This window comes from Schistocerca cancellata, chromosome 3, assembly GCF_023864275.1.
Source record: "Schistocerca cancellata isolate TAMUIC-IGC-003103 chromosome 3, iqSchCanc2.1, whole genome shotgun sequence".
NCBI lineage: Eukaryota > Metazoa > Arthropoda > Insecta > Orthoptera > Acrididae > Schistocerca > Schistocerca cancellata.
In genome coordinates, this window is record NC_064628.1 from 578016952 (window position 1) to 578031554 (window position 14603).

Genomic DNA, 14603 nt, shown 5'->3' on the forward strand with positions numbered 1-14603 from the left:
ATTGTCCTGTTGGAACAGCAAGTTCCCTTGCCGGTCTAGGAATGGTAGAACGATGGGTTCGATGACGGTTTGGATGTACCGTGCACTATTCAGTGTCCCCTCGACGATCACCAGTGGTGTACGGCCAGTGTAGGAGATCGCTCCCCACACCATGATGCCGGGTGTTGGCCCTGTGTGCCTCGGTCGTATGCAGTCCTGATTGTAGCGCTCACCTGCACGGCGCCAAACACGCATACGACCATCATTGGCATCAAGGCAGAAGCGACTCTCATCGCTGAAGACGACACGTCTCCATTCGTCCCTCCATTCACGCCTGTCGCGACACCACTGGAGGCGGGCTGCACGATGTTGGGGCGTGAGCGGAAGACGGCCTAACGGTGTGCGGGACCGTAGCCCAGCTTCATGGAGACGGTTGCGAATGGTCCTCGCCGATACCCCAGGAGCAACAGTGTCCCTAATTTGCTGGGAAGTGGCGGTGCGGTCCCCTACGGCACTGCATAGGATCCTACGGTCTTGGCGTGCATCCGTGCGTCGCTGCGGTCCGGTCCCAGGTCGACGGGTACGTGCACCTTCCGCCGACCACTGGCGACAACATCGATGTACTGTGGAGACCTCACGCCCCACGTGTTGAGCAATTCGGCGGTACGTCCACCCGGCCTCCCGCATGCCCACTATACGCCCTCGCTCAAAGTCCGTCAACTGCACATACGGTTCACGTCCACGCTGTCGCGGCATGCTACCAGTGTTAAAGACCGCGATGGAGCTCCGTATGCCACGGCAAACTGGCTGACACTGACGGCGGCGGTGCACAAATGCTGCGCAGCTAGCGCCATTCGACGGCCAACACCGCGGTTCCTGGTGTGTCCGCTGTGCCGTGCGTGTGATCATTGCTTGTACAGCCCTCTCGCAGTGTCCGGAGCAAGTATGGTGGGTCTGACACACCGGTGTCAATGTGTTCTTTTTTCCATTTCCAGGAGTGTAGGACATGTTTAGCTAAATATTTGTAGGAACTGGGTGTACGTCCTTGTCTCAATATTTCCTTTATCCTCTTTTTCTGGCCATCTTCAACTGCCCCTCCACTCTTTCACCATCTCTTCCTCTTCCTCCCCGTCTGTCCATCACCTACTCCACCTAATTTCTGTCCATCTCCTCCTCCCCCATATCTCTCTCTCCTCCTCCCCCTCCCAACGTCCGTAGGCTTCCTCCCTCTTTATATGTCCATTTCCTCCCCAATCTCTGTTCATCTCCTCTGCCCCATCTCTCTGAAAGTAAGCCTTGTTTAATGTTCTTGCGAAGGAAACTTCGATTCTGAATTACAGTCACTTATGATGGACTGGAAAAGCAGTTGGGATCATTTGTATATGGAGTATGAGAGACACTGCTCCAGCTGCTGCATATGTAAGGATAGTAGCTTCATTGTACTACTAGCACAGTTTTTACCAATGACTACTAAATTTCTGGGGATTTATATTCCTTAGTAACATTGTAATCATAAGCTGATAAGCCGAAAATGCTACTTTCTGCTTTAAGACGGAGAATAAGAACACAGAACACATTGTTGTGTATACAATTTTAGTTTGATAATATGTATAAGGTGAAAGAATGTATACGTACATCAAAAAAGTTTTGCATCACGCCTGTTCCCGAAACTTCTGGAGATAGACTTTGAGTGTGGATATTGTATCACAGACACATCCCCTTTGACTGTTCAGAGATGTCACCATACCCGCCCAAAGATGTAAACAACTTTGCATGAGCAGCGCCAATTAGACGTAGAGGGTCTGACAGCCGATCAGTTCCAGTCATTCCACCAGAAAGGAGTTACACCGTTCGCGTTGTGTGTCATTCAACCATGCCTAGATGGTCAATACCGCCGTTAGAACGCGTCTCAACAAGGGAAGTGTCCATGCGTCTCGGAATGAACCAAAGCGATGTTGTTCGGACATGGAGGAGATACAGAGAGACAGGAACTGTCGATAACATGCCTCGCTCAGGCCGCCCAAGGGCTACTACTGCAGTGGATGACAGCTACCTATGGATTATGGCTCGGAGGAACCCTGACAGCAACGCCACCATGATGGGTAATGGTTTTCGTAGCCACAGTACGTCGTGTTACGACTCAAACTGTGTGCAATAGGGTGCATGATGCGCAAATTCACTCCTGACGTCCATGGCGAGGTCCATCTTTGCAACCACGACACCATGCAGCGCGGTACAGATGGGCCCAACAACATGACGAATGGACCACTCAGGATTGGCCTGTCGTACTCTTCACCGATTAGTGTCGCTTTGCCTTCAACCAGAAAATCGTCGGAGATGTATTTGGAGGCAACCCGGTCTGGCTGAACGCCTTAGACACACTGTCCAGCGAGTGCATCAAGGTGGAGGTTCCCTGCTGTTTTAGGGTGGCGTTATGTGGGGCCAACGTGCGCCACTGGAGGTCATGGAAGGCGCCGTAACGGCTGTACGATACGTAAATGCCATCCTCCGACCGATAGTGCAACCATATCGGCTGCATATTGGTGAGACATTCGTCTTTATGGACAACAATTGGCGCCCCCATCGTACACATATTGTGAATGGCTTCCTTCAGGATAACGACATCGCTCGACTAGAGTGGTTGGCATGTTCTCCAGACATGAGCCCGCGAAACATCTCTGGGGTAGATTGAAAAGGGCTGTTTATGGACGACGTGGCCCACCAACCACTCTGAGGGATCCACGCTGAATCGCTGTTGAGTATTGGGATAATCTGGACCAACAGTGCCTTGATGAACTTGCGGACAGTATGGTATCACGAATACAGGCATGCATCAATGCAAGAGGACGAGTTACTGGGTATTAGAGGTACCGGTGTTTACAGCAATCTGGGACATCTCCTCTGAAAGTCTCGCTGTGTGGTGATGCAGCATGCAATGTGTGATTTTCATGAGCAATAAAGAGGGGCAAAACGATATTTATGTTTATCTCTGTTCTAATTTTCTGTACAGGTTCCGGAACTCTCGGAACCGAAGTGATGCAAAACTTTTTTTGATGTGTGTATATATCCATGGGAGGCAAAATTTTTCTAAACATTTACATGCTCTCCTATCGTTGTTGATACTGAATGCGAGACAGAAATTGAAACCCACACGGCACCGCTCAGCATTTTCTTTCTAACAGTTAGTTTAACAGAAAACTTGTACATTGTCGTTTAAAAACAATAGAAACCATGTACATTGTCATTTAAAATGTGTATAGTCAGTGTGCAAATCTTCAAATGTGTGTGAAATCTTATGGGGCTTAACTGCTAAGGTCATCAGTCCCTAAGCTTACACACTACTTAACCTAAATTATCCTAAGGACAAACACACACACCTATGCCCGAGGGAGGACTCGAACCTCCGCCGGGACCAGCCGCACAGTCCGTGACTGCAGCACCTAAGACAGCTCAGCTAATCCCGCGTGGCTATAGTCAATGTCCGTCTGATTTTTATTAGAGTAAATTAAATTTAAATTTAGAAGTAAGTGTGTTAAATTTAGAAGTAAGTGTGTTAAAAGACTTTTCGAGATTTTTGTTAACATTGCCCATTTCTATATTAAACATATAGTCATATGCATTAAAACATAACATACAGAGTGTTTCACTAAATGTTTTTGTCTCTGTAAGTTACGAAGTAATAGGCGACGGAAATATTTATTGCAGTAGGTCACCATAAGAAACGTCACACTGTCTGCGAAGCAATGAACATAGTTCACTCTATTATTATCCAAAGAGTTACAGCAAAAAGATACAAATTTTTAAATGGAACAATAGTTGTTTCTATGATGCACTGGAATCAGTAACACCAGCTGTGTACCCATCAATTTAAATTAAATTCCTATCACTTTCAGTTTGGGAGGTACAACCCTTCAAAGTTCCAGGGGCAGATACCACACATGCTGCACATAACGCAACGCGCCTTCTAAATGTGGTGCGGCCGAGTTGTAACGTCGCCGGTGTCACGGAGCGAGAAGCTTCCTCGATGCGCTGTTAGACTGCCGACTGTCGCCGCACACAGCCGTATATCCGGCAGTTCGAGCCACACAAACAAACGAGACTCAATATACCACAGTGACTGACATAGGATGAAGATGGAATACACGAACAACGAGTACGTTGACATGTTGGTGATGCTCGGCGAGTGCCGACACGATGCCACTGAAGCAGCCATGGCGTACGCCGTGAGATAACCTAGGCGAAGAGCTCCGGCAGCCATTACGTTCTTACGTGCCGAACAACGACTTCGGGAAACAGGCAGCTTGGTAATGCGCTGCAGTAACAGACGAAGAACTGCAAGAAGTGAGGAGACGGAGGTTTTTGTTTTAGCTGCAGTACACCACGATCCTCACGTCAGCTTACGAGCCGTTGCTGCAGTCGCTGGTGTCAGTCTCACATCTGTGTGGCGTATAGCACACGGCCACAGGTTTCAATCGTACCGCCTTTCACTGACCCAGGAGCTGCAAGGGAACTATTTCCGTGCGAGAGTTACATTCTGTGAATGGGCCATGTGTAATTTCAGACTGGAGTCTTTACAAGGTGTTACGTTCTCTGATGATTTACAAATTATGGTGCAGTGAATCGCCATTACGTGCACTACTAGGCGGCAGATAATCCTCGGTGGGTACGACCTGTCGATCGTCAACATAGGTGGTATATTAATGTGTGGTGTGGAATCCTTGGGGATGAAATCATCTGTCCACACTACTTCCCAGGTACACTGAGAGGTGAGTTATATCGCGCGTTTATAGTCGACAGTTTTTGTGGTCTCCTTGAACATGTGTGTCTACACACGACAGCCCATATGTGGATGCAGCACGATGGTCACCCAGCCCATTCTGCGAGGGCTATTGTGGAAGAACTAAACAAGAGGTTTGCAGGAAGGTGGTTGGGGCGCCATGGTCCTCATTCATGGCCCGCAAGGTCGCCCGATTTAACACCATTAGATATATTTTTGTGGGGATATCTAAAGGATCTTGTTTATGTCACTGAGCCCACATCCCCAGATGATCTAAAACGGTGCATCGAGGACGCATGTTGCTTTGTGACACCGGCGATGTTACATCTCGTCCGCAGATCCTTTAGAAGGCGCATTGCATTGTGCATTCAGGAACATGAACGTACATTTGAACATCTCATTTAAATCAACTTCCCACCTCCAGAACATCCATCACCCACCTCACAGCCATGTAATATGTACAGCGTGTGGTATCTGCCCCTGAAACTTTGAAGGGTTGCAAGTCCCAAACTAAAAGTGATAGGAATCTAATTTAAATTGATGTATAGACAGTTTCTGTTACTGATTCCAGTGCATCATAGAAACAACTATTGTTCCATTAAAAATTGTATCTTTTTGCTGTAACTCTTTGGATAATAACACAATAAACTACGTTCATAGCTCCGCAGACAGTGTGGCGTTTCTTGTGGTGACCTACCGCAATAAATATTTCCGTCACCTATTACTTCGTAACTTATAGAGGCAAACACATTTAGTGAAACATCCTGTATAGCAGACATCCTTCCGACTGTTAATTAGGGTATCGTGCAAAAATTTGAGTATATCAGTCAAAAACATTTCGAGATTTTTGCAGCAACATTATATATATGAGGAAAATATCCAGCCTGTGTCTTCCCAAACTTTTATTATTCTGCAAAGACATGAAGTAAACCAGAAAAGAGCCTTCTTATGAGTTTGACGCCACTTTACCTATTGAATTTTGACTCGGACACCTATGGACACGTTGTAGGAGAGTGCGGACAGGCAGTCATGCGAAGAATTTATGAGCAAGTTTTCCGAAAACTACTTTGAGCAGCTAGTTCGACAGCTCACTCGCATGGTAACAATTTAGATCCTGTAGCTACAAACAGGCCCGACCTTACCGATGGTGTCAGTACAGAGACAGTAGTTACTGACCATGATGTCATCATACCGACAACGGTCACTAAAATCAACAAATCAATCAAGAAGACTAGGAGAGTATTTTTTCAAGACAAATCAGACAAGCCATTGCTAGTATCCAATTTAGACAATGAATGGACATCATTTCGTTCCAGTATGATACAAGTATGAGGAAGGTGATGTTGTTTTCAAGGAACCTTGTTGAGAAAATTTAGAAAATCGGCATCTGAAGCTGACTGCTGAACGATCATCCTGCCACCAACGTAAATTTCGCATAGGCATCACGATGATGCGAGAAATGAGGGCACATACGCAGGAACTTAGATAGCCGTTTCTCCTATTTGCGAGAGGAATAGGGAGGGAAATGGCTATAGTGGCACAATACACCCTCCACCACGCACCGTACCGTGTCTTGCGGAGTATGGATGTAGACGTAGATGTCAACGTAAAACCTTGAACAATAACTTGTCGTAATCACCTTCACAGACTACATGCAGAAACAGTCTGAAAAGCTTATCAGAATGTTTCATGGTCTCCTGTGCTGAGAAACAATTCTTGAGAAAAAGTATCGGAACGCTTCGTCGTTTACGAGTTCATATTGCAGTTAACCAGTTAGGCCGCTGTGGGCGCAAATTCAAAGAGCCCGCCATAGACTGTATCGCTATATTTGTTCTTCGATTTGTTTCCTTAAACCAACATGAGGGCGATATAAAAACTGAACATGGGACAGCAGAAAAAATCGAGCCCTATCCAAATGCTGAGCCGTCTCGTGCGCTATCATCTACGCTACGAGAAAAATGGTCACTACTTGAATCTGGCGTGCCGCTTGAATTGACGCGCGCAACGGTCTGATTGGCTAACTTCAATGATAATTAACTCTGAAGCGGCGCAACATATCGGACTTTTTTTTTCTTAACAACTATTTCTCATCACAACACTGCAACTTCCTTACAAGCTTTTCATGTTGTTTCTGACCATCTTGGGTATTACACTCTAAAGCTGTCATTACAATCAAAAGTGTTGTTCTCGTGAAATACTGACCGTAACTTCACTGTTCATTGTGTCTTTAGCTACAGTCCGGCCTTATTATCGAATACAGGCCTATGCACATAGTTCCAGTGTGAACGAATTTTCCAGATACTCATAAAGTACTTGGTATATCTGCCAGGCGGATTGTGATTTACACGGATAAAAATGTGCTGTTACTGCTACCAGTGTAGTTGTACAAATATAGGCTTAAAAACATGCAAGCCACATAAAAATTATTTTAGACCCAAAAAGAGGTTCAAATATGTAGAACAGTGCAAAATGTTCAAATTTTTCATTAAAATATGTGTAAGCTACAGGCAAAGACGGGTAATATACAAAGTTTACAAGAATCTCGAGGGAATACAATGGGAGCCCAAGAGCAATGCTCTCGATTAAAAAGAGTGTAAGACGGAGACGCAACGTTTTGCCCATACTTTACAGTCTATACATCGAAGAAGCAATTATGAAAATAAAAAATGATTCTAGAGTGGGGTTAAAATTCTTGGTGAAAGAATACCAGGGATAAGTTTCACTAATGACTTGATATCGTCGATGAAAATTAAGAATTACGCGACACACTGACTGGAATGAACAGTCTAATGAGCATAGAACACAGATTGACGGTGAACTGAAAAAAGATAAAAGTAATGGGGACTAAGAGCAGTGTGATTATTGATAAACTTAACACCAAAATTGTTGAACACGAGGTGCATCAACTGAACTAATTCTGCTACTTTTGTAGCAAAATGTCACTTGGACGAAACAAGGAGGAAAAAAATGTCAGAAGGAGTTAATCATTTGCATGTTTCCATGATATCTTCTAAATGAACAGATGCTGACTTATCAGAACTGTACAGATCGACCAGAACACCAACATTTTACAGCACCTGTCTCCTTTAAGGTATATCTATGTCTTTATATCTCATTCAGATTCTATCAATCAGCATATTATTTTATATCATAATGTGTTACTTCAAACTTTAAACACACAAAAACATCAACAGTCAAACACACAAATACAAAAAGAAACACACATACAAACAAGAACACAATCAATCACACAAACAAAGAAACGCACTAGCAAACTCGCAAACAACCAAACACAATCGGACAAAAACTATCATTATGTACAAGTAATTAAATTGTTGTTTATACTCAAGTTTTACCACTATTCATATTCTTACGTGTCACTCTGATAACTCTATACTACGTGTTTAGTTATGTAAACGTGACGGAAAAGGTTCTGTGACGACTAGAGATACTTCTACTTACATTTGCATTCATATACACAATCAAAAAAATTTAACGGCGATTTGAGAGTTGGTCCAAAACTGTATTTTAGTTTTACTATATGTTCTTTGCACTCCAAATTATTTTCTTGTTTTGCTATGTTTCTTGCACTAATTAGTTTCTAGAAGCCACTTCTATTCCTTCAGTGTTTACAAAGATAGATGGTGGACGTAATGTATCACAGCAAGGAATGGAATCTGTGACGAATGGAGGTATTTTACCTCTTTACTTTACTCCATATTACCGTTCAGTCTTTAATCAAAGAGGTCTACAAAACGAAGTTCCATGTTATTACTCTGAAATTGTAACTCAACGGGTCCTGTATTAATCACGAAATTCAAAGTTCGGTAGTAAATAAACAGTGATCGATGGCAGTAAACTTGTTATTTCATTCGATACTGGATTGTATCGAACAAATAACTGAGGACACTGGGTGCACATGCTTCTCTGAGACGTATGCACTGTTAAAGAAAAGTCACTTCTGGTGACCACTTCAAACCAGTCAGAACGCCAACAAAAAACTGCACAACTGTAAGTTGAAACATACAATTTGAACAAACTTACGAAAACCAACAAGACAAAATATATTATGCTTAGTGTATCCTATTATTCTTTTATCAAATTTGTAAAATATCTTGAGTAAATATAGTAATCGAAAAAAGTTCAGTATTATTCTTTCTGTGAGATTATTTCAAGTAATTCTACAATAAGGTAACTTCGTTTTCAGTTCTTTTTTTTCACTTTATTTCTCTCCTGTATTTTGTATAAGAATATTTTTTGCATAATCCGCTGCCATGTAGCATATTAAATGTAAAAACTCAAAATTTTCTGCTTCTATATTGTTTCCAGGAGTCGAGTTGGCCAGTATCAGTCACCGTTCGTCTGTAAATTTTTTGTCCTACGTGTCTTACTGCCTTGGTGTGATTGCCATGGCATCAGTGGCTTGGTTTCTCAAAAATTGGACATACTTCACTCTAGTTGCGTCTATTCCTTGTTTCATTCCACTACTGCTTCATAAGTAAGTATATCAGACATACAAACTGCTGAATCCATTTACACTGATTAACAAAAAACGATCTTTGCTATAGCATTTCACTGAGAGTTCCACAGCAATTTACTACTGAAAATTTGTTTTGTAATAGTAATAGTTTCCAAATAAATTTGTTTGCTTTTCAGAAGTTTGAATATAGTTCTAAAACTACCATAATTTGTAAGTAGAATAAGAAATACAAATATCCCCTCAACAACCAAAATGTATTCTTTGATTTCACTTTTTGATCATCGAAACATGAATGACACAGGGACTGAAGAAACCTTTGCCTCTCGTAATCTCATCTCATTTCAAACTAAATTTATGTTAATTTTTGATGCTTCATTATATTTTGCTAGACCTCTCACGAATAGAGTCAATATTACTTAATTTCAGAATCTGGTATTAAATGAAGCGCAATTCTCACCATCGTCGTTTAAACAATAACATTAATGTATGGCTGAATTTCAGATAAACTGGATTTGGCTTTGCATAATATAGTTATTCTGTTGACTCCTAACGTTTTTAAACTACTGATAAAGTACAAACAAAGTGAAGTATTGCTCAGTTTCTACATAAAAGAAGTGTTCTTTGAGAAAGAGCAACATATAACTACTATGTATCTTTCGTTATGTTCCATAGAGCTATAAATACTCGCTTGTACTCTCATCTGTCAGAGAAGTGTCTAGTTATACTGTTACTTCATTCTAATAACATAAATAATTGTAGGCTAAAATTAAATCCACATATTTGTCACTAATTAACTGCGGTTTTGCGAGGATACCTCACAATGATGCATAGTGCACCTATGGTTTCCCAGATGAGTCTATTTGACGTCCCAGACTCTGTTCTTGCATTATATAATGCAGATGCACCAAATCAGACCTTGTGACTCACACAGATTACTGAGGTCGCTAATAGTGGTGCAAACGAGGCGTTTGCATTCTAAACAGAATTTGTCCGCAAAATAAAAAAGAATAATAATAAAAAAATATGGGTGAAGTACTGTTTTCACCATATGAGATTCACACTGTGGTCTCAGTATTTTGAGCGAAGATTATTAATATGGATTCTTGTGAACAACAGTTAGTTATAGAATGCAGAAGATGTATACAAAGAGAATCCCAGGTTTAACAGCGAGAGAAGCAGAAAAAAGAAAGAGATCCAGGAAAGGCTCCGGACATCCCCTTTCATTCCTTGTACATATGGAAACAAACTTTTCAATGTAAACGGTTTAGGCCTTCAGATAGTCCATTCGTAAGGGGTAAGTTAGTACCAATCCCGTATATAGTTTCTCAAGATAATACTATTGCTTCCTAGCTTATCATTGGATCGATTAATAGCAGACGACCTGGACAGACAATAAATGAACAACCACATGTGTAGAGTCTGAAATTTGCCTTGACAGAAAAACTAGAAAAGCTAGTGAATTTCTGCAATAAATTATTTATGGTTGTGCCATAAAACCATTACAATAGACAAAAGTCAAAGAGGATATAAATAGATTGCGGACTTAATATAACCAACCTATACACAGTACATAAAAGGCATACAGAACAGCGATGGAGTTCTTCCGCTCAAAGTTTGTTTCGCAATGTTTCGCCCAAATTTTATATCTCAATTCAAGCTTGGTTTTAGAATAGCAGCTTCCGATCTTTACAGTCACTGTCCAAAATTATTTTTCCTTGTCAAAAGGAGTGACAAACCAAAACAATCAATGATGGAAATCAAAAACAATCAATGGTGGAAAAAAGAAGCGCACAAATTGCGTGCTAATGCGTTTTATGGAGATCTTCGATAAAATCAACCACCAAATACAGTCATGTTATGTTCTGATGTGCAACAAGTACAGCCTCTTCCCAGTACTTCTATTCAAGAGACATATCGGTACTATAGGAGACAAATAAGTCTGCATAGTTTCTGAATTGTTGAAGCTAATATAAAACGTATTTTATGCATTTACTGAATATCGAGCTGTTCGAGGTGCAACAGAGATATCCAGAACTCTGCTATATCAGTTGACTTCTCTAGATTTGAAGAATAAGAAGAAAATTAGATTATTTCGTAATGGATGTGCTTCGCAGGAAGTAAATAACCACGTACTTCTTACTTTTGTTCATTTTATGCTGCGAGTCATTGAAGAGATTTTAACTACCACATCCAGCTAGAGGTCATAGCTGTTTGCCGGCAGACCGAGTGTTTGGTAACACTCAGAAAAGTTGTGGAAGGTGCTTACAGTTGTTTCCAAAGAAGAATATGTCAGTGTGTATAGAACAGTGGAAAACGTTAGGTTGCGAGACACCGACTGGAAGGTGGATGGTGTCAAGCAGCTTGCAAAGTGTTTCAAGAGATTAGAGAAAAATCTCTGAAATGTAACGAATAGACAGTAAATGTAGAGAATATGATAAACGTCAAGGCCTCTGAATATTATAGATGTGAAAGGGAGACAAACATGTTTCAATCAGTACAGGTAGGCAGAATATTGAGAAAGTATCAAGTGAGAGTAATCTTTCGCCCTCCTTCCAAAATTTCATCACTGGTGGGATTCATTAATGACGACCTGGGCCTGCGTAAATCAGGTGTTTACAAAATTCAGTGCGAATGCGGCAAATCATATATAGGGCAAACAACACGAACTGTACAAGAACGCATTGTGGAACACCAACGGCACACACGCCTTCTCCAACCCAACAAGTCCGCAATCACCGAACATTGTATTTCCACAGACCATTCGATGAATTACAAAGACACAAAAATTTTGGCCCATACTTCAAACTTTTGGAGCTCGATTATCAATGAATCTGTGGAAATAAGATTGTCTGACAACGAGACACTCACCAATCGAGATAGCAGTTATCAGCTAAACTCTGCTTGGAATCCTGTTATAGAGAAACTTCATAGTCGACGTAGTTATCTATATAAAGATGAAAATCGACCTGATATCGATATGCCAAGCTTTCACTGTGGAGGGCGCGAGGCGCAGCGCACGGAGTTGTTATGAACGCGCACGCTGAGCAGCGCATGCGCAGTGTCACCTCAGTATGGCTTTAAATGGCGGAGTTCAGCGCGTACTCTCCAGTACTACTACAGTGGTACTCACCATAAGATGGCCAGAAGACTCTGCGCCGAAATATCGTGGCAAGACGTTACTGATATCCGGCAGTTCTCCCATGTTTTTATGGAACAATCAGTACGCCGGGAAAGCTTTAACCATCACAGTACAGAAGAGAGATTGGAGCTCAAGAAAACTTAGGGATTCCTGCCTACAGAAAATGCAGCCTTTTCGTCCACTGTCAACTGAGAAAATTGAAGATATGGATAAACTTCTCAGCAAATAGTTTGGCGATAACTGGTATCAGAAGAACCATTTGGAATGCTACGAGAGACTGTTGGTGACTACTCCCACAGCAGGTGCTCCTCCTAAAGAAGTGTTGTGTGACTGTTTGGAATATGACGAGGGCTTCCATGTTTAAGATTTATTTTTATCTTCATAAAACCACAAAACACCTTTACTGCGCAAAGCACATTCAAGTTAGTAGTCATCCTTTTTACAATAACTTTATTCTTTAAAATAATGTTTCAAACCTTATTAAAATACTATACAGTCAAAGAAATATATTCCCTATTTATATCTCAGTGTAATCAGAACTGTTTGTATTACACTACTGGCCATTAGAATTGCTACTCCACGAAGATAGATGACGAGCTACAGACACGAAATGTAACCGACAGGAAGAAGATGCTGTGATATGCAAATTATTAGCTTTTCAGAGCATTCACACAAGGTTGGCGCCGGTGGCGATACCTACAATGTGCTGACATGAGGAAAGTTTCCAACAGATTTCTCATACACAGACAGCAGTTGACCGGCGTTGCCTGGTAAAACGTTGTTTGTGATGCCTCCCGTAGGGAGGAGAAATGCGTGCCATCACGTTTCCGACTTCGATAAACGTCGGATTGTAGCCTATCGCGATTGCGGTTTATCGTATCGCGACATTGCTGCTCGCGTTGGTCGAGATCCATTGGCTGTTAACAGAATATTGAATCGGTGAGTTCAGGAGGGTAACACGGAACGCCGTGCTGGATCCCAACGGCCTCGTATCACTAGCAGTCGAGATGACAGGCATCTTATCCACATGGCTGTAACGGATCGTGCAGCCACGTCTCGATCCCTGAGTCAGCAGATGGGGACGTTTGCAAAACAACAACCATCTGCACGAACAGTTCGACGACGTTTGCAGCAGCACGGACTATCAGCTCAGAGACCATGGCTGCGGTTACCCTTGACGCTGCATCACAGACAAGAGCGCCTGAGATGGTGTACTCAACGACGAACCTGGGTGCACGAATTGCAAAACGTCATTTTTTCGGATGAATACAGGTTCTGTTTATAGCATCATGATGGTCGTACCCGTGTTTGGCGACATCGCGGTGATTGCACATTGGAAGCGCTTATTCGTCATCGTCATACGGGCGTATCACCCGGCGTGATGGTACGGGGTGCCATTGGTTACACGTCTCGGTCACCTCTTGTTCGCATTGATGGCACTTTGAACAGTGAACGTTACATTTCAGATGTTTTACGACCCGTGGTTCTACTCTTCATTCGATCCCTGCGAAACCCTACATTTCAGCAGGATAATGCACGACCGCATGTTGCAGACCCTGTACGGGCCTTTCTGGATACAGAAAATGTTCGACTGCTGTCCTGGCCAGCACATTCTCCAGATCTCTCACCAATTGAAAACGTCTGGTCAATGGTGGCCTAACAACTGGATCGTCACAATACGTCAGTCACTACTCTTGATGAACTGTGGTATCGTGTTGAAGCTGCATGGGCAGCTGTACCTGTACACGCCATCCAAGCTCTGTTTGACTCAATGCCCAGGCGTATCAAGGCTGTTATTACGGCCAGAGGTGGTTGTTTTGGTTACTGATTTCTCAGGATCTATGCACCCAAATTGCGTGAAAATGTAATCGTATGTCAGTTCTAGTATAATATGTTTGTCCAATGAATAACCGTTTATCATCTGTATTTCCTCTTGGTGTAGCAATTTTAATGGCCAGTAGTGTGTTAATGATATACCGATGTACTTTAATTTGGTTAGTGTATCTTGTTACATTCTTATAACCAATAAGTATACACTGATGCGCCAAAGATTATGACTAACTACTGAAAAGTGTGTTGATCCACTTCTGGGTCGGAACTCGCATTGATTCTGCGTGTCATTCGAGAAGTACTCCATAGGTTTGCAGCGGATTGTGGCATCAGCTGCCTACGGACAAACCACTTCCTGCGCCTGAAGCGCGACTTGCTTGCGGGCGCGGAGCTGGTGC

At 42.4% G+C, this 14603-nt stretch overlaps 1 protein-coding gene across 1 annotated transcript in view; it reads left to right on the top strand.

The window, feature by feature from the left end:
- Positions 1 to 14603, top strand: part of LOC126176820 (solute carrier family 22 member 7-like) — a 122617-nt gene that overhangs the window by 73529 nt on the left and 34485 nt on the right. Inside the window, exon 5 of the mRNA XM_049924003.1 lies at positions 9086 to 9254. Within this exon, the coding sequence (XP_049779960.1) occupies positions 9086 to 9254 (169 nt within the window). The remainder of the gene's footprint in view (positions 1 to 9085; positions 9255 to 14603) is intronic.